General features: G+C 29.3%; 1 protein-coding gene across 1 annotated transcript; it reads right to left on the reverse strand.

Moving 5' to 3' along the window:
- Positions 1-1,702: 1,702 nt before the first annotated feature.
- Positions 1,703-4,292, reverse strand: LOC124916464 (receptor-like protein kinase FERONIA). The gene has a single exon (XM_047457177.1). It carries the CDS (start codon positions 4,257-4,259, stop codon positions 1,755-1,757), a length of 2,505 nt encoding a protein of 834 aa, XP_047313133.1. The 5' UTR covers positions 4,260-4,292; the 3' UTR covers positions 1,703-1,754.
- Positions 4,293-23,143: the final 18,851 nt, after the last annotated feature.

The raw sequence follows: 23,143 nt of genomic DNA on the forward strand, positions 1-23,143 counted from the left end.
TTAACTCGCTTTCAATATTTGAATCCATCTATTGTAAATGTAGGTTTTTGGGGTTGATTATGTTCAAACAAGAAATATGGGAAACAAAAAGCAGCATCTTTCAAAGGAAAGTATTCTAACCAAGTAAATTTCTTAAACCAATGACTTTGGAACCGTCGATTTTGATTTCCAAATTTGGTCGGCGGGTACTCATCCTTAATAGGTTGATATGACCCATCTTGATATAAGCTCGTCTAATTTCATCCATTTGATTAAAAGAATATTTCCATATCGGAATACGTAATGCTGGATCAAGTTTAAGAGAACTTACATCAACATCAAATCTAGGAGATTTGTTAGATTTTTGAGCAGGGATATCAATTTTTTTTATTTAAATACCAAATCAAACCAATGTAATTATTTTAACTTGTTTATTAATATTAATTTATATTTTCTTATAAAATTTTGAAATAGTTTAAAATTAAGAAATATAAAACACTATTATTATTTTAATTTTTATATTTTACCCTTATAAATAATTTGTATAATTAATTATATTAAAATAAATAAAAATAATATATAATTATTATATAAATATAATTTTAAAATAAATAACATTATTATATGATTTAGATTATTTTATATATAAATTTTATACTTTATTTATATAAATAAATCTTATTTATATATTAATTAAAATTTATGTATTATTATAAATATTGTTAGTATAAAATAAAATATTAATAATTATTATTTTAATAAAATTATATTTAAAATTAAAATAAATTAGTTTATAGATAAATTAATGATGAAGCCAATGTTTGATCACCTGACCTCATTTCACAGTTTGGTTAAATAGTTAAATGGGCTGAGAGTCACATGTTAAATACATATATAAAAAAAATTTATTTTAACATTTTAATTTAGGTGAGGCTGTAGCCCATCTTAGCCCATGCGTGACTCCACTCCTATATAAAGTGAATACTAAGCCATGCGTGACTCCACCCCTATATAAAGTGAATACTATTTCAATGTATAGAAAAGAGTTTATAAGTCATAGCTACTTTTCATAGTTTTTATTAATATGGTTAATTTGTCAAGTAGCTAAATTGTCTAAGTCTTGTCTTACAAAATAAAAATATCAGAATTTAATTAAAAACATTTAAAATTGAACTGGCTGATAAAAAAATCATATAAACATAATAATTACAATTTTAAAAATAAATAAAGTATTACTTTGAATAGTATGAATAGTGACATGACAATCGTGTTTATTTAATCATGATTTAAGAAGATGAAACTAAAAATGAATTTTTAAAATAGTTATCTTTTGTTATTTAAATTATCTTAATATATTAATTTAAATATATATTTTTTAAAATTAAAAAAATGTCAATCAATTGTAACATCAAAGGATAGGGACACATGAATTATTTGTGTCTTTTTTACCAAGACTTATGTCCATAGAAAAATTACAATTATATGGTAAGGAAATGAAAGTGCGAACTGCATGATCTTGTCTTCTTTGTGGAATAAAAGTATTATTTTTTAAAGCAATTATTTGTTATTATTATTTAATATACAGATAATAAAATGGACAATTTATATTGATACTTCTTTTTCTAGCCACTCTTAATTCAATTAAATTACTTGGTACATTTTGTTTGTGACATGTATGTTGTTTTATAAAATTTTATAATTATTATTAAGATTGGAATATGCACATTTAAAAAAAACATTGGATAGATACAATTGTCTTCTCTAACATTACAATTTCATGTTTCCAATGTTACTCCATATACCTTAACTTCATCACTTAATTCATCGACCAAAGATATATCTAATGCGCTGTTCTCATGCATCGGATCTATTGGCTTCTCCATTTGTTGAAGTTGAAGAGCATATTCTAACTCCCTCAAGACATCCCTCATATTAGGCCTATCTAGGCCACACTTTCTCAAACACTTCTCAATAGTCTCAACAAACTTACTCAACGAAACCGGTTTGACCTCACCCACAATTGAACTATCCACAATCTCGTCTATGCGTCCTTGCTCAATCATACTCAAACCCCACGTCACCAGGCTGATTTCTTCAAAAGGAACCGAGTTATCAACAGCTGCTCGCGCACAAAGCACTTCTAAAAGAACCACCCCGAAAGAGTAAACATCGGATTTACGCGTCAGATGATGACATCTATAGTATTCGGGATCCATGTACCCGAAGCTACCTTTCACAACCGTCGTGACATGAATCTGATCAGGATCAAGGCCTTGTCTAGCCAAACCAAAATCCGCAACTTTAGCATTGAACGAATCATCGAGCAAGATGTTGGTCGACTTTATATCCCTATGAATAATTCCAGCCCCTAACTCCGTGTGAAGATAATGAAGACCCTTGGCCGCGCCAATGCAGATGTTTAGCCTTTGAATCCAAGATAACTCGGACTTAGGCGATGAAGTCTTTGACATTTTGTCAGAAACATACAGATGCTCTCTAAGAGTTCCATTCTCTACGAATTCGTAAACAAGTATCATCTCCGATCCTTCTTCACAATACCCTATCAATGAAACAAGATTCCGATGACGAATCTTGGACAAGATGAGGATCTCAATTTGAAATTCCGAAATCCCTTGCCCGTGTTCATCGCTACTTCTTTTAACAGCCACCATAGTACCGTTCTTAAGCATTCCTTTATACACTTTTCCGAAACCTCCCTTTCCGATTAACAGTTCCTCGTTGAAGTTATTGGTGGCCGACTTTATATCTTCCAAAGACAATCTAAGCCCGAGATTTAGATTCAACTTCACCGTCGGTATTGTTTTCCGGCCAAACATAATCAAACCAGGATTCATCTTCTTCTCCCCAGTCTTCATCCTCTTCTTCAAAATCAAGAATGCCATTATTGCGATTACAGCAATTCCTCCCACCACACCTCCGACAATGGCTCCTAATAATGAGGATGATGGACCCTTTCTTTTCTGATTTCCAAGGACCTGTGGATTGGATCCTGAAACTGTAGGAGAGAGTGCTTCAGCCGGATTTGGACCGGCGAGACTGCCGTCCGATTTATTCAATTTCAAGATTTCTACGCCGCTAAGTAGAGTATCGATGTATCTGGGTCTCGAATCTATGTTTGGGCAGAGAGAAAGAGAAAGATAATGTTTTGTTGGTATGCCATCGTTCCCCACGGGTACCGATACTACATAGTCGCTAAATATAGGGATATCCCTGCCGCCGGCTCTTCTGAACACGTCCACACTTTTATCCGCAATCTGATCGCCAAGAAATACAGTGAAAACCCGTTGATTGTTTCCATCTATTTGGATTATAATTTCGCAAAAATGGAGTCTCAGGAGATAACTAAAACCCGAATCGACGCTGAAGATCCACGAGATGTTGAACTGCAAGTTATTCTGGCTGGGCCCCATGGATAGCTGGGTTGTGTAGACATACCCTGGTGCAGTGTAAGCCGGAGTTCGGTTGTTGTACAAGACAGTGAAATTCAAGTAAGGTTCTTTACCCATCAAATTTCCCTGATATTGGATATCGTTATCCCACTTCCGGAACATTCCGGTGTCGTTCTGGACGTCGATTGATTGTCCACCGACGTTTATCCGGTAAAGAGTCTCGAGTGCCGTGCTGGTATCGACGATAAAAGTAGTCGTGTTCTGCCCCCCGACAAGGGTGGTGTTAGGAGAGTTGAAATACAGGTTATCCGGCATGGAAACAATTTCTATACCGTTGATGAAGGCGTAGGAATCGACGGAGGATGTGGGAGTGAAAGTGAGCTGGAGGGTTTGACTATTCTCGACGTGGACCACGAATTCTTTAACGAAGGAAGGAGAATTTGCTGGGGAGGAAAGGAAAACGCTGAAATTAGCCAGAAGGGTATGACCGGCGGCGGAGACGGTGAAGAATGATTTGGTGATATCGCGGCCGGAATAGTTGGCTGAGTAGAAGTAGAGGCGGAGGAACTTGGGGCCGGAGGAGAGAGGGAAAGTGTAGGTAAACTGGGATGGGAATATGCGGGCGGATAAATAGGGGATTTGTTCGACTGAGGAAGATTGTTGGTCGGCTTTGGAAACAGAGGAGGAGGTTAATGGAGGAGGCATGAATTTGGATCCGGAGTCGGGAATCCATGGCCGCTTGTCAGGGGAGATGGAGTCAGCAATTGCGCCACAGTCAAGCCTGATAACTTCGGTGGGTTTGTAGGCTATGGCCGCGGTGAGGATGGAACAGAGCTGAAGAAGAAGAAGAGTAATCACGATCAAATCCATGTTAGTTAGAGCGTCTATGTGACTTATGACTGACTTAAGTATAAGGAAGGATAGGGGGAGCCGATTCAGGCGGGGGGGGGGGGGGGGGACACGAAAAAGAGTTTGTAAATTATTTTGATTTTTTGTTGGTATGCGGACAATAATAGAGAAGAGGAATGATCAACAGCATCAATTGTTACTACACAAGATCGATAGATTTATTTTACACTTATTTTTATCCTCCATTTATAATTATAATAATTCTGAGCTTATTTTCAAAATTTCTATACGAGCTGAGCTATAATCAACTACAAAACTCAAAAGAGAATTCAAATAGGTCAATAGAGCGGGTTCAAACTGATATTCCAAATGATATGTTCCATTATATACAAATTATATAATGGACAACCAAGAATTAAAGTTAGGGTAGGCTAAAACTTAATGTAATAAATTATATATATTATATATTTTATTGTGATGTTTCGTCTTCATCTCTTACATTGTTAAAAATGCTCGCTCAATAGTAGTGATATCAATTTAGTTAACATAACATAAATTTTTGATCACCCACTCTCGGTCAATTGTTGATACGACTCAACAAGTGTAGAAACCTTTAAATTCAGCATCATCAAGTTTATAATGTACCAATTCATATTTCAAAGTTAATAATGTGTTGATCTTAAAATCTATAAGGTAAAATTTCGTTGCAAGTTTGTAAATATCATAACTATTTAATGAGTCGATGATTTTTTTTTGCTTTAAAGATTTACTAAGAGATGAATTTTGAATTGTAGAGACCATAGGTATATGTGGAGAGTCGTTACTAATTTGACAATCTATATTCTTAAAGAATGAAGATATCAATATTTTTTTTTTCAGAACATATTAATATTCTATTTTTTTATATACATAATTTTCAAGATTGAGTATTTTATCGAACAATTGAATATAAGGTTAAAATACATAAAAAATAATAAGTAGAAGAAAAAACTAAGTAATTCTAATCTGATAATTTTCATAATTCTACGTTATCAATCATACATAAAATCACTTATAAATATCATATACATAATTAAATTAACGATTATACCAATTAAGAACATGAAAATTATGAAGAGAATTAAAATAATACAATTAAAGAGAAAGATATTTTACCTATTCTGAAATTAGAAAAATAAATATGAGAATTTTGATAAAATAATTAGAGAATAGAAAATTAGTAAAATAAAAATTTAAAATATAATAAACTAGAAAGATTTAGGATATATGAAAAGATTAAGGTATATTGTTAATATACATGGAAATGTTATATTTTTTTATTTTATTTTATAATATATATTATATATATTTTTTAATTTAAATAAATTAAAGATTAAGAGGATTTTGTTTTTCAGGGTTGGACTTAAGCCCACCTCAGTCCTAGACTAGATTCGTCCCGGATTATATACCACATTCATAAAAAGTTAATTATTTTAAAAAATAAGTCAAAAGTAAGAAAGAGAGAAGAAAAAACCCACACATTTTGTGAAGGTAGTATAAAATAAAACATAAATTTTGAATAATTATTTCCAGCATCATCTTTCTCCATAAAAAAATAAAATAAATTGAGTTTTACAGAAAATTCACAAAACCTCCACGAACCAACATTTTCAAAACGGTTTTGTGCCATTTAATCAGAAAGTGAGAGAGAATCTAATCGTAAGAACCTCGTCATCAAGAGAAGATCTTCAATTTGTCTTGTATATTCTGGTTTTCGTATTGGTTGTTGGCTGCCAGGACTCAAACTCACTACCTTCTTTTTCTCAGCTATGCCTTTAAACCATCTTACCAAAGCAACTCATTCTTCAATCTGATCGTGTACGAGAATATATCTAGTTGGGTTTGGTGGTTGGTTTATTTTGTATTTTTAAATTACTTGGATTTTCGAGACCATTTAATAAAATTTAAAAATCCAAAATATATAAATAAAATAGCTAAATAAATATTTTCTAACAATAATATAAAAGAATAATGGTCTAAGGCCTTGTTTGAAATATATTTATTTTTATAACTTTGACCTATCTCATTCTTTTTAGGTACTATTGAGATCACGCCTTCATCTACAAGTATTCATCTCGATTTTACCTATTTATTTGCTCGTACCATGATGACAATCTAGACGCATGCCCTGTTGAGTTATGAAGTAATAAACCCTACATTGTTAATTAGAGTTTATTGAGTTTGTATTTGATTTTGGGCTTGGGTCTGACCAAGAGTTATTTAGGTTTATTACTTGAATGTTTACCCTATAAATATGTGATTATTAAAGGTTTACAAAAAAAGAGACAAAATTATAGAGAGATAAAGTGTGAGACAAAAACTCTGTATTCCTTCTTTTTTTTCATAGTGAAATCTGGTGGCGGCTGAAATGGACGTAGCTCAATTTGAGTGAACCACTATAAATCTGTGTCTTCTTGTGTTCTTCTTTCTTGTGTTTTTACAGATTATTTCAAGCAGATTGGATTTGATAGATACAAATCCTAACAACTGGCATCAGAGCAGCTAGGCTAGATCCAAGAATGGGAAACGATAGCAAACGACAACGATATAGAACACGACAAAGATTATGCCTTCTAGAGAATGCAGATCAAAGATTACCTCTATGGAAAGAAGCTTCATGTTCCTTTGTGTAATAAACTAGAGAAGATGGATGAAGCTAAATGGAAACTCCTTGATAGACAGGTTTTAGGAGTTGTCCGATTGACGCTAGCCAAAATGGTTGCTCACAATGTAACAAAGGAGAAAACCACCATGGGTCCGATGAAAGTTATTTCTGTTATGTATGAGAAACCATCTACTAACAACAAGGTACACTTAAATGAAAATACTCTTTTACTTAAGAATGGTTGATGATACTTCTGTCACTACTTATTTGAATGAATTCAATACAATTGTGAATCAATTGCTATCTATTGAGATTGATTTTTGGGATAAAGTTAATGCCCTGATTTTGTTAGCATCTCTACTAAATGGCTGGGAACCTATGAGGGCAACAATTAGTAATTCAGTCGGAAATGCTAAACTTAAATTTGTTGAAGCTAGAGATCGTATTCTTGCTGAAAAGGTTCGTAAAATTGATTCTGGTGAAACATTCAAAATTTCTGCTCTGAATGTGGAAAACAGGGGCAAAGGTAATGATAGAAATTTCAACTGAGGTAAGAGCAGATCTATGTCGAGAAGCAGGATGAGCAGATTTATGGTAAACATGGTCATTTGAAGAGGAACTGCAAAGAACCAAAGAGAAATGGTGATGATAAAAATGATACAACTAACGTTGTTACATAAACTGTCACTAATATGTTACTTTTGTCTGTTGATAGCCCGATAGATTCATGAGTTTTGGACTCGAGAGCGTCTTTCCACACCACTGCCCACAAAGAATTAATGAAGAATTATGTGACTGGAAACTGTGGGAAAGTTTATCTCGTAGATGGTGAGCCACTGGATATTGTTGGTATGGGGGATATCAAATTGAAGATGGAAAATGGTTATGTTTGGAAGATTAATAAGGTGAGACACATTCCAAATTTAATGCGCAATCTGATTTATGTTACACAACTTGATGAAGAAGGTCACAATTTCAATTGTGGAAATGGTGTGTGGAAGGTGACTAAAGGATCAATAGTTGTTGCTCGAGTTCACAAAACAGGAACATTATACATGACTTCAGCTTATAGAGAAACAGTTGTTGATGTAGTTGATGACTCGAAGAACAATGAGCTATGGCATTGCAGGTTGGGCCATATGAGCGAAAAAGGGATGAAAATTCTTTTGAAGAATTGACAGATTTTAGAACCGAAGTCTGTTGAACATCAGTTATGTAAAAACTGCATTCTTGGAAAACAGAAACGGGTGTGTTTCTTAAAGATTGGGAAGGAGCTCAAGAAAGAAAGGCTAGAGTTGGTATACACTAATGTGTGGGGACCTGCACTGTTTCTTCTATTGATGGATCATACTACTATGTGACTTTTATAGATGATTCAACAAGAAAAGTATGAGTTACTTTATGAAGCATAAATATGAAGTATTTGTTATTTTTAAGAAGTGGAAGACTTTGGTTGAAAATGAAACAAATCAGAAGGTTAAATGCTTGAGATCCGACAACGGATGAGAGTACATCACTTCAGATTTGAAAGAATATTGTGATATAAATGGAATTGTAAAATGATTCTTCAATCTTTTGTTTTGTTTTTAAGGAAAAAATTAACCGATTGCTTGCATCCAACCAAACACGTAACCAATCAACTGGTGTTGCTGCCGATGAGAAAGCAAAATAAAAAAAAAAATCTTGTAAGTGAAACGACAGAGGCCAAGTATCTTTCAGGTTTGGGAATAACAAAACAACGACATTCAACAAAGATAGTAGTTATATGAAAATGTTTATGTTGTGATATATTTGGATATTTGTAAAGTGTTATAAATACTACATTTCAGTTAATAAAATTATAGTTCAGTTTTAAAAAACGTTACAATTTAGTTTATATAACATTTCAGTTCAATTTATATAAGACATTACAATTCAGTTTATAAGATATAATATTTCAATTTATATTGAATTTAAATTTCAGCTTAAAAGAAACTGTTAGGATCTAGATCGACGATAGTGGACCGGGGTCCGGCTAAAGAATAATATCTAACAACACTCAACGGTTGGCGCTAATCCAGTTAAGAATTAACACCAGTTTCAATACTACACAAGCTGTCACAAACCCTTGAACCGAGTTCAAGTGCGGAAGTGGTTTGTTTCAGATTGAAGCAACACACCCACAGGATGAATAGAGATGAGATTTGGAGAATATCGGTTTGAAGGTTAGTGAAGCGGTTAGAATGATATGAGTCGGTTCAGATATTGAGCCGACGGGAAATAGAACACATGACACATGTTTTTATGGATGTTCGGAGATAAAATTCCTACGTCACCCCTTCTTCTCAAACAACGAGAATGATATTCACTAAGGAATACTCATACACAATCGAGTCTTATTTACTGCTCGATAATCACTTTTACAACTCTCACAGAAATACACTTTACAAATGCACACTTAAGCTTTGAATCTTTTAGAGAGATAAGAGCTTTTGATCACTTTGTAATTTCGTAACTTGTTCGCTCACAACCCTTTTTCTTTTCGTTCTTCAGCTTCTCCTTTTATAGGTGAAATGTGTCAACGGTCACATTTCTTCAACAGATACCTTCAGGGCAATCCTTGAACCTGATTGGTTGAGCATAGGATCAGCATAACATTAAATGCGGTTTTGGTTTCCAAGACATGAATCAGACCGACTTCATTTGTCTTTGCTTGATTATAGCAACTGTCGGTTGAACAGTTGTCTGCACCTGAGAAGTTGCTCTTTTGACTTATACCAAAGTGGTAACTTTTCTTCATGCAATCTTCTGCAGCCTGCAGCGTATCATCAGACTTGTATGAATATGACAATGTCACAGTCTGATCCTTTGATGTAATCTTCTGCATATACTCAAAGTATTTGTTTGCACCAGTTTGTAAACTGTTCTTAATTTGATATCCTTGACTTCTTTCTCTAAATAGTCTTCTCGTTGGATTTGGATTGTATGCTTCACTTCAACTGATTATGTTTACCGGTTATTCAGTTCAACCGGATAGCTTCAGGTTTTAGATATGTCGTTTGCTTCTTCTAACCGGCTTAATTTCTTGACCGGTTAGAGTTTTTGACCGTTCCTGCACAATAAGTTTGTTTTGTTAAGTTCTTATTGACCGGTCAAATTTATCTAACAAATTTATCTAACAGAAACTATATTTCATGATATATGACATTACACTTCAGTGTATCAGTGTATCAGACGTTACACTTTAGTGTATAAGACATTACACTTGAGTTCATCATGTTCGGAAGTTTTTGGTCCCAAACATTGCCATGCTTTTGAGTTTTTAGTCCCAAAATGGCAATGTTCGGGTGTCTTTTTCCCCAAATGACCATATTCAGGAGTTTTTGGTCCCTTTTTTGTCCTAAACATAGCCACGTTACATCATTACACTCGAGTTTAATTGACGTTACACTTCAGTGTATCAGACGTTAAATTTCAGTGTATTAGACATTACACTTCAGTATATAAGAATTTAAATTTCAGTGTTTAAGAAATAACATTACATTTAAGTATATAAGAATTTAAATTTCAGTTTAAAACATAATTTAATTGAGTATTAAAAAACGTTAATGTTGAGTTTTAAAAAAATTACAATTTAGTTGAGTTTATAAGACATTACATTTGAATTTAAATGATGTTACACTTCAGTGTATCATACATTACATTTCAGTTCATCAGACATTATACTTGAGTTCATCAGACATTACAGTATATAATAAATTACATTTCAGTATATTAGAATTTAAATTTCAGTTTAAAACACAATACGCTAATGTTGAGTTTTAAAAGAAATTATATTTCATTATATATTACGTTACACTTCAGTGTATCAAACATTACACTTCAGTATATCAAACATTAACTTCAATTTATAAGAATTTACATTTCATTTTTAAAACACATTACAGTTCTGTTTTTAAATGACATTGCAATATATTTTAAATGACATTCACTTCAGTTTTAAAAATAACATTATAATTTAGACATTACAATTAATTTAAAAAGAACATTACAGTTAATAGATTACAGTTTAGTTTATCAAACATTACACTTCCATTTTAAAAATAACATTAAAATTTAGACATTACAGTTCACTTTATAAAGAACATTACACTTTATACATTACAATTTAGTTTAAAAATAACATTACAGTTCATACATTACAGTTTATTTAAAAATAATACATGTTAACGTCTTCTTTGCGGTGGTCGTCTTCTTCACGGTCATCTTGTTCGCGGTAGTCTTCTTCTTCACAGTGATCTTCACAGTGGTCTTATTATCGGTGGCCTTCTTCGCGTTTGTCTTCTTGCAATAGTTGTCTTCTAGGTTGTCGTCTGTTTCGATTTGGGTTTCTCATTGAGAGAGAAATCTAAAGCTTGAACTTTTGAACTCTTTCGATAGGAGAAGTTTATGATTTGATTATAATCTGATTATGATTTGATCAAAATTGAAGAAAAACGTGTGCACTAACTTTCTTTTATTTATATTTATATTTCCTTTTTATCACCTTGTCTTATTTTTTATCCACGCAACTGTAGGTTGTTTGGGCGACTGCTTAAATGAAGCGCCCAGGATCTAGCGACAGAATTTTGGTAAGGTTGACAGGTGAGGAAGTTGATGCCCTCACAATCAAGGCTGTCAAAATTGAGAGTTTACGTAAAATCGTTGACTAGTTGTAAACTCATAAAATCTAGAGTTTATCTGAAATCGTAAGAGTTTAATTTGAAAAAATAATAGTTATATATTATTATTATTTGTATATATAATTAAATATTTTATATACTTAGACAATTTTAAAAATTTATATATTTAAATATACAATTAATTAAAAAAATAATAATAAATAAAACACTATAAAAAAAAATTAATTATATTAATTAATTTATTTGAATAAATAATAACTTTATTTTTAATTTTTAAATATAAATTTATTTTTTAAAACATAAAATCGTAAAATCAAAATTATTTATAAACTCGTAAAATCGTAAAATCTTATTATTGTAAATTCAAAATCATAAGAGTTACTTCAAATCAGACTCGTTAACCTGATATGAAATCGTAAAATCGTAAGATTTTAAGAATTAACTCGAGATTTTAACCGCCTAACTCACAATCGCTTCCCCTATAATCAATGTGACTTAAATTGATTTGTTGTCTTATTTGTAGAAAATTATGAGGAATCAGTAAAACTATAATAATGAGATTATATATATATATATATATATATATATATATATATATATATATATATATATATATATTTATATATATATTTCAAACTAAAGTTCATAAAGATTTAAATGGTTATGAATCCGGATTGTTCATCTTTTTGTTAAAATTGTTAAGTATTTAAATATTGACTGGATTGTATAGTGTGAATACTATGACTAATTTTTTTTTTCTTAATTTTATATATAAATAAAAATAATTCATAATTTAATGTTGAGGTATGATAAACCCAACAAAGGGTTAGCGAAAGCAAGGCCACGAATCCTACGTGGCCTTGCCAGCTAGGAGAGAGAAAAAAGAAAAAATTATTTCTACATTTTTGCATATCCTCTTTCACCCAATAGAGTTACATATTTCTGCATTTCTTTCTCTCTCTGAAACGCATCATTTATTTTTTTTCTCCGGCTGCATTTATTTCTCTTCTCCGGCTGCATTTATTTCTTTTCTCCGGCAGCATTTACTTCTCCATGGTATCTTTTTAAGGATCTTTATTATTTTTTTAATAGATCTAGGGTTTAGATTTTATAGATCTAGGATTTAGATTTTACAGATCTAGGGTTTACATTTTACAGATGTATTTATGGATTTAAACTGTTTGAATTTTCAGGAAACCGAAGCACCGAACTTGAACAACCCAGTAGATGAAGAACTTAACCTGAACAGATCCACCCCGGTTGAACCCGAAAGGTACCTTGAACAGATCTAGTGGTTTCGGGACAAGAAATGGTCCTTCCTTGTCCTGAAATGGTTGGTTTCAAGACAAGAAAGGGTCCTTCCTTGTCCCGAAATGGTTTGTTTTGGGACAAGAAATGACCCACCTTGTCCCGAAATGGTTGGTTTCTGGACAAGAAAGGGTCCTTCCTTGTCCCGAAATGTGTGGTATCTTGTAAAAAAATGTTGTGTTTCGGGTCAAAAAATTATGTGTTTCGGGACCCGAAATGAGTGGTTTATGGACTTTTTTCTTACGGTTTCACTTAATTTTTGCAGTCACATTCCTAGTGTTGGAATGACATTTTCCTCCGAAGAACAACTTCTTGAATTCTACACATCATATGCCCACTTAACGGGATTCGGCATTACCAAATTAGGGAGCAAAAATGTAGGTGGTAAGAGGAAATACTTCAGCGTTGGTTGTGCCAAGAGTTTTATGAAAGAATTGAAGGCAAAAAATAAGTTTTATCAGCCTAGACCAATAACGAATACAGATTGTAAAGCAAAGATTAATATTGTTGTTCGAAATGAAGGGGAATATGTGATAACAAGTATTTCTCTTGAGCACAACCATACATTAAGCCCTAAGAGAATACGTCATGTTAGATCCTACAAAGTGATTGACGGAAATATAAAAAGAAGATTGGATACAAACGATGAAGCTGGAATAACTATGGTCAAAACATTTCAATCACTTGTAGTTGAAGCTGGAGGGTATGAAAACATGTCTTTCGATGAGAGGACATGTAGAAATTACGTTACAGAAGCACGACGGTTGAAGTTAGGGAGTGGGGATGCTGAAGCACTCACTAATTATTTCTTAAAAATGCAAACCAGGAACTCAAACTTCTTCTACCTTATTGATTTGGACGAGGAATCCCGAATTAAAAACGTGTTTTGGGCAGATGGTAGGTGCTGGGCTGCCTTTGAAGATTTTCATGATGTTATCTCTTTCGATACAACCTATTTGACAAATCGCTATGACATGCCTTTCGCTCCGTTTGTTGGTGTTAATCATCATGGTCAATCCATTTTGCTTGGATGTGGATTATTGTCAAGTGAGGATTCAAATTCTTTCACTTGGTTGTTTAGAACTTGGTTGGAATGTATGCATGATAGATCTCCAAATGCTATAATCACAGACCAATGTCGATCCATGGCGATTACAATTGAGAAGGTATTTCCTAAAACTCATCATCGATTTTGTTTGTGGCATATAATGAAGAAACTTCCTATAAAACTTGGAAGCCATACTGAATACCATCTAATAAAGAAGAGGCTGAAAAACATAGTATACAATTCCATAAATATTCAACAATGTGAAGAGGATTAGAATAGACTAATTGAAGATTATCAGTTGGAAGATAATGTTTGGTTGAAATCTTTGTATTTGGAAAGATCTAAATGGATACCTGTTTATGTCAAAGGACAATTTTGGGCCGGCATGTCAACATCTCAACGGAGTGAAAGTATGAACGCCTTCTTTGATGACTACGTGCAGTCCAAAACATCCCTCAAACAATTCGTCGAACAAAATGCTATATGTATGTTTCCCCAAAAAATAATAATTTAAAATATTATATGTATGTTTCGAATTTGCAATATAATAAAACTAGTGTAACAATTTAACTAACTAGAATAATAAGACTTTATATTTTAAATTTAATACAAAATTTGGTAAACGTGTGATATTCCTAACAATATAAGTTTAACTTTTTAACTAATCTATATACATAATAATGCTTAATTTCAAAGTATCTAGATTACTAGGTCAAGAGCTGTGGTTAATTTAAATATATATGTGAAGGTAAATGGATACTTGGTTTGAGTTGTGAGTTGACCTACCTATAAATTTGAAACGATTAAATTAAAAAAAGTTAAATTATATATGGTATATATAAGTTTTAAACTTATAACATAACAAAACAAGTATAACTAACTTTTTAACCAATTAAGCTAATAAGACTTTATATTTTAAATTTGACACAAAATTTGATGAACGTATTACATTAATAAAAATATAAGTTTATATTTTAACTAACTAAGCTAATAATTATTTATATTTAAATTTCATATAAAGTTTGATAAACTGAACTAATTAAGCTAACAATGATTTATATTTAAATTCAATTTAAAATTTGATAAATAGACGTCATTGTGTTTATATAATTTTAAAATTTTATTAATTTCTTATAAATTTTGTAAGACCTATTTATTAATTTGTGATATATTTAAATAAAAATAAATAAATTTTTTTATTATTTTTCTCTCTTTTGTGATTTTATATACAAAATATATATGCATATATAAAACTATAAATTAAATTCAACAATCACAATTCACAAGTGCTGCAGTGGTTAAAGTATTCACATTTCAAACTTGAAACAAATATTTTAGTCTTGGCTAGTACGGATTTTAGAAGGTGTATTATAAATATTAAAATGATGATGGTATAAGTGGATGCTAAGATGGATTAAAGGAATTGTCGGATTTTAGAGGAATATTATATAAATTAAAATGTATATGTGGGTGTGATGAATAGATTAAGAAAATGGTAGGTCTTTAGAAGGGTATTAAATATATTAAAATGATAATGATAATTTGAATTGGTAAAATGCTCAAAGTGAGGGTGTAGTGTGATTGACAATGATGAATCAGATGAAGCAAAATGATCAATGTGAGGGTAGAAGGTTGCTCAATGTGTGGGTAGAAGGTGATCGATAATACGACGACGAGTTGCAGATGAATTTGTTTGATTATTTGTCTCCTTTTATGAGTTTATACACAAAATATATATACATATAGAGAATTATAAATTAAATTCAATAATCACAAGTAATGCAGTGGTTAAAGTATTCAAATTACAAATTAAGACCAGATTTCGAGTCCCAAGTGATCAAATTTTAGAGAAGGTGTGATTTTATATGTAGATCAATGATGGATTAAGGGAATTGTCATATTTTAAATGTGAATGATGGTTCAAATTGGATAAAATTGTCAAAAATAAGGGAGTAATGTGATAGATAATGATGAGTTAGTACATAATGTTCAAATTAAGGATATGTGTTGATCGATAATGACAGTTAGATGGAGCAAAATGCACAATGTGAGGGTATAATGTGGTCGATAATATGACAAGTCGCGAATGGAGCAAAATATTCAAAGTGAAGATATGAGATGATTGATATGACTTGTAGGTTGTACTTAATGTTCAAAGTAATAGTAGGTGATGGTCAATAATGTCAAGTCGGTTAGACATAATTCTCTTTTAGGATATGCCGGAAATGTCAAGTTGCTAAGAAACATAACTTAAAAATAGAAAAAAAAAAAGTAATAAGAGATATTATCAATTATATATTCATTAAGATATCAATGAATTTTAAAATAAGATAATTGGAATATTATTTTGTTAAGTTAGTGTATTATAACTAGCATTGATCAGGTACAAGATCATGTACTTTTGTACTGCTAAAAATATAAACAAAATATTATTTATATATAAATATTTTAAATAAAAATAATATTATTCAAATATTTGAATTAGTTTTATTTTGTAAAATTAAATTAAATCCAAATTTAATATTTATTTATACTTTTAAATTCATAGAGTATATAAAGTTTGAAAAACATCTTAAAAAAATATATATAATGCATGCGGATCACCAATCATATAAATTGACAACATCCACTGTGAAAAGAAAAATAGTTTAGAAAAGAATTCTCAACATTTCATTTTAGATTAAATAAAAATAGTTTAGAAAAGAATTCTCAACATTTCATTTTAGATTAAATTACCAATCAAATTAAAGATTTACTCGAGTATAATATTCTTTATTATTATATACTTATTTGAAAAATAAAAATATTAAAAAATTAACTAACTAATTTATTTAAGTTTTTAATATTTTTATATTTATAATAATTTTTTTTATTTAATAACCAAATTGAGTAAGAAATAACATTTATCAAAAAAAAAATTGAATATAATAAATTTTTTTAAAATAAATAAATTAATATAATAAAAAATTGGACAAATATACTAATATTTAAAATTAAAATATATACATATATAAATAATTAAAAAAATATGTGGTAATAAAATTATTGCATATAATGTTTTAATTTGTTTTTATAATAATTTTTTATTATAATAGATAATTGAACAAATATTAAAAAATATGGGTTAATAAAAAAAGTGTTCATATAATATGTCCTAATTTGTGTTTTATAATAATAAATTATTAAAAACTATTTAAATTTAATATATATATATATATATATGAATATAAATAAAAAAAATATATATGATAATAAAAAAAATATTTTTTCAAATATCTTAATTTGTTTTTTTATAATAATAAATAAATCTCAATTTAATTTCTCAATAAATTTAAAACTTAACATATTTAATTAAATATATTTTTAATTTTTTTATTTAAATTATTTTATTAATTTATTTTACAGATTTTATTTTTTTATTTCAGTCTTTTTAATTAATAATATATTAAATATATTAAATATATTAAATATATATATATATATATATATTTGGATACTTTTTTTCAAAAAAAAAAAATCGTCAATTCTAAATATTATTTCAAATATAATGTCTTATTTTTATTTCTTTATAAAAATAAAAAATCAATCATTTTAAAAACTTAACATATTTTGTTAAATATATTTTTAAATTTATATATTTTTAAAATATATATATAGGAATATTATAAATTAAAATAAAAATATATTTATTATATTTTATAGATTTATATATAATATATTATATATATATATATATATATAATTAATAACTTTAATACTAAAATGAAAAAACAAATATAATATTAAAATATCTTGCACCCATTATATATATATTATCTAAATTATTTTTTAATGATGTATTATTAACTCTAACCATTCTCAATTCCCGCAATACATAAGCATTCGACTATATATGTCTTTTGACTTTTGTTCACCCTCTATGGAAGATTTTTGCGGTCATCAATGATGTATTCTTAAACATTCGATTATACCTTTCAGCATGATCTTAGCCATGAACCACCTCACCCTAGCTCCATGGACGAACTTTTAGATTTTCTCACAAATGTTTACTTTACTCAACCCTCTGTAGACGAACCCTTAGGTTTTCTCACCAATATTTGCGTTACTCAAGCCGACATTCTCGGCTCCGTTTTATCTACCAATGTTCGCACTCCCACATATAATAATTACTTTTAGAGGGATTTGAACCATGGTCTTTAAGTATAAAATGTTAACACTTTAACATTTTAACCGCTAGATCACTTATGATTGTTAAAATAATTTTATAATTTTGTTTATATATATATATTAAGTTACATTTTGAATAACGATATATATTATATAATTTTTTCACTCCTACAAAAAATATAATAAAGATAATTATATCTCTTATCATAATATTAAATAAAAATGTTTTTTTTAATAAAGATATATATATATATATAACATTATATCTAATTAAATTAATTTCTTAACCTAATTTTATTTATTAAGTATAAGACACGTTAAGTATATATTTTAAAATTATTGTAATTTTTTGTTTTTGAATTTATTTTGTTTTTATGTTTCCATGTGCATCACAACATTAGATACAAATAGCATTTTTAATTTTAACCGTTTTAAGTTTATGGGCGGGTCAACTCACGATCCGACCCAAGTATTCATTTACTCTCACATATATATCCAAATTAACCATAGCTCTCTACCCGATAAATTCAAATTAAGCATTATTATATATATATATATATATATATTATTGTTATGAATGTCATACGTTCATCAAAATTTTGTGTAGAATTTAAAATATAAATTTTTATTAACTTAGTTGATAAAGGGCTGTACTTGTTTTTGTTATTTTGTAAGTTCGAAACAAACCTATAGCATTTATAATTTTATTTTTAACCGTTTATGGGGTAGGTCAATTCACGATTCGACCCAAATATTTATTTACTCTCACATATATATTTAAATTAACCACAACTCTCTCGACCCGACAAATTCAAATTAAACATTATCATATATAGATTCTTCAAATAATTTAAATTAAATAATATTTGTAAAAATATTAACTGATGATAATATTTAATATATTATTATATAAAAATAATAATTTAAATATATAAAATACAAATAATAAAATTTATAATGTATTTAATAAAATTAATATAATTTTATATGTTTTTTACATATCTATTGTTTATATAGTTAAATTTTATATTCATTTTATCAATTTATTTTATCATATAATATTTATTAATTTAATTGAATATTTATTAAATGTCAATTTTTATGATAATTAATTTTAAATTGAAAATATATCTTTTTAAATTATAAAATAAATTAATCTTTGTAATGGAAAGGAATATGCTAGTTGTCCTACCATATTAGTTAATCCGCTTAAAATACAATTAATATATTTAACTAAATTATATATATGTATTGTTATAACTTATAAGCATGGGACTATTTAACAATATATTTTGATTAGTGAGTCAAACATTCAAAAAAATTATTAATCAAGATTATTTATTATTTATTTTTAAATTATAGTAATCAAGTAAGAAATAGTAATAGTTTCCTAGCAAAAGAAAAGAAAATAATAGTAGTTGGGACATTGGAGGTCATTTTCAAACAAATAATAATAATAAATAAAAGATAATGGCCATAGCTTACCTTCTTCGAAATTAAAGCACATGACAAAGAAAAATGGACAAATTGTCTCTTAGCCTACCACCCATCATTCATTTCTCCTTTCAATATATAATAATATCCCTATTTCAGTTTGTTATTACCATAAAATCCATCTTCCCCACCATGTGTGCAATTGCCTACATGCTGTCTCAAATTATTTTTATTCTTATAAGAACATAAGACAAGTGGATTTTTATTAAAGTGTAACCACCTCTTTACAATATATAATTTAAATGTAACATTATATAGAGCACATTTTATTAACATCTCACACTATTCTAAACTCTCATGAGGCAATATAATATGAAAATAGCATATTACTGCATGCTCTAAACTTTATCATAAATAATATTGAAGATGTGAAGTCTCTAATTAATTTTTTCAGTTTCCCATAAACTTTGAGGTTCTCCATAGGTTCTTATAAAAAACAATTATGCATTATTTTGTTTAATATGATTTGGCTCGCATCATATGGAGTATAAATCCCGTCATAATTTTTAATTCAATTTAAAATGTTTTAAATGAGAATTGAACTCTAGTCAATTAATTAAACGTATTCAACATCTGAAAATTGATTTGGGGCTTATTTGCGGAAATTGTTTATTTTTAGAGTTTTTTCCATAAAAAAACTTCTTCATAAAATTTTTTAAAAAATTAGTTTTTTTAGGTTAAATTATCAAAATATCTTCTATTTTTTCTTTTTTTTGAGTTAATAAATAATCATTTTAATATTTAAATATATAAAATGAGTGATTATATGATTGAAATTATGGATTAAAGAATTATTGGAATTTGATATAAAATTATAGAATAAAAAAATCACACTCAATTATGGGAAAAAAAAAAGTAATGATTTGGATAGCAATAACTACTATACGGGCAGCAACACTAGCAGCGAGATTATTAGCGCTCCAGATTTCGTTTATAAGACAGGCAAAGAGATGAATTTAATTATTATCCCTGTTGATGATTCACAAACGAATTTCTTCAACATAACTTGGCATTTCAGCGTCGGCCAGAGCGTTCGGAACTTCGTCCGACGCCCATTTCTGCGATATCACTGGCCGGCATGTCAGCTTCCAAACTCAGTTTTGATGTCAATGGAAACTATAGCATGTTCATTTTCCCATATCATAACGTGTCTAATCAATTGGCAACCCCTTTCTATTTCGATCTTTGAAATTTCCTTTCGGGTATTAATCTTCACATACGAATACAAAGGATTTCGGAATTTCGAATGTTCTTCGCTAATTACTGAAACCTCATCCATAAATTAGAAAGTTAGGTTAACAAATTAAAAAAAAAAAAAAAGGATATAAAGTCGACCAACATCTTGCTATAATGATTCGTACAATGCTAAAGTTGCGCATTTCGGTTTCGCGAGACATGGCGATGATCCTGATGAGACTCATGTCACGACGGTTGTGAAAGGCATCTTCGGGTACATGGATCCCGAATACTATAATAGATGTCATCAGCTGACTTGTAAATTCGATGTTTTCTTTTTCGGGGTTGTTCTTCTGGGGTTAGTTCGATTCTACCCCTGCAGACATTGCTTGTATCTATTAAAGGCAGCGCACACGTACGTACAAAGAGAAAGAAGTTAACAATTGAGTGGAATGATGCTTCATTTATGTGTATATGTATCACTTCATAAGAGAAATATATCGAATTAGCCTTCTTCTGGAAAGGCCTTGTGCGCGACTTCCTTCGGAGGAAGCCAATTGGCGATGTGGGGTTTGAGTTTGATCGAAGAAGAACGCAGAGAAGAGGTTGTGGATAGTTCAATTGCGGGTGAGGTCAAATCGGTTTCGTTGAGAAAGTTTGGCAAGACGGTTGAGAAGTGTTTGAGAGATTTGTGGCGTAGATAGGCCTAATATGGGCGATGTCTTGTGGGAGTTAGAATATGCTCTTCAACTTCAACAAATGGAGGAACCAAGATGTATCTTTGTTGATGAATTAAGTAGTGATGAAGTTAAGGTATATGGAGTAACATTCGAACCATGAAGGTGTAATGTTAGACTTAAGACAATTTGATGGACCAATTGATTTGGTCACACTCCAGTCTTTCCGTGGCCATTGTCAAACGGAACATGTAAGAGCTAATCCCTGGTTTCAAGCTTTACGGTTCTCTGATCTAGTCAATCTGTAATCATGTTTTACCTATTTTCCATTATAAACAATTTGGATTGGATTTGTAATTATCTATATCCTTTGAATAAGTTCATCCAATTTATTAGCTGACGATATTGAAGTTTACATCTTATCTCAATGTATAATAAGAATGGGTGATATTGTTATTCTGAAAGGTCTTCCCAATTAATTTTCATAATCTCAATTATGTTTATCATCTCTTTTAATATATATACCATTTAATCTCAACAAGTAATTCTAGTTCTCATTTTCCAATGTACTTTTATTTATAAAACAGTGGTTTACGATGATCATATTCTTACTAACAAATAATATTGGTGTAGTTTGTCCGTTTGTTTGTTCGGATGCCACAAAATTATTAATTTTGAGAAGTCTTGAAACAAATTTTCTCAAATAGTATTGAATTTCTTTTTTAATAACCTTAATAAATCTAATTATAACCCTGAGTTAAGGTCTTAGATTGATTCACAATTCTATAAACACAATTATATGTTCCCTTTTTTCCAAATAAATCATGTAAATTTAAAACTAGAAAAAATTACACATTTTATGTGGATATGAGACTTACATTAATAATAAAATAAACTAAGTTTTAAAGTGTAATACATATATAAGGTATTGTTTGTGAGACAGCATATCTACTCACATTTAATAAGTAATTATGAATGGTTGATAATTTGTATATGGTATACATTATTTGAAATACATAATATATTTAGATTAATAGGTTTATTATTGTAGACTTTTCAATTTAATTATTGTTAAAAATATCATATTAAATGTATAATAATCTTGACAACGATAATAGAATGATATATTAAAAATCTAGTGAATAAGAAAGAAGAAAATGTGTGTAAAGTGAATAATATTCTAATGTATAGAAAAGAATTTATAACAGTACTAGAATAGTTTGGGACCATTTACTTTTCATAGTATTTATTATATTTGGTTAATTTGTCAACTAGCTAAATTGTCCAAGTCTTGTCTAACAAAATAAAAACATTAAATTTAATTAATAACATTTTAAATTGAACTAGCTAATAAAAAAAGACATATAAACATAATAATTTTAATTTTAAAAAGCACAAAAGTATTAGTTTTGAACAGTATGAGTGGTGGTTAATGACAAAGGATGTTTATTCAATCACATGACAATATTAGATATATGATAGGGAGAGGCTGAAAAATCTTATTAGTCTAAAAAAAATAAAAATAATAATATCTCCCTTCACATTTTTTCTTTTTTTTTAAGTCAATTGAATATTAAGTGAAGTCTTTCCCTCCCTCTCTTATCACTCATCTCTATCTAAAATATGAATTGATTGGATATTTTTTCCTCTCCATGATTTTATTTATATTTGCAAACCTAATTTAAAATATTTAAAATATTTAAAATCCAAACTTTATTAATTAATTTCAC

This window comes from Impatiens glandulifera, chromosome 9, assembly GCF_907164915.1.
Source record: "Impatiens glandulifera chromosome 9, dImpGla2.1, whole genome shotgun sequence".
NCBI lineage: Eukaryota > Viridiplantae > Streptophyta > Magnoliopsida > Ericales > Balsaminaceae > Impatiens > Impatiens glandulifera.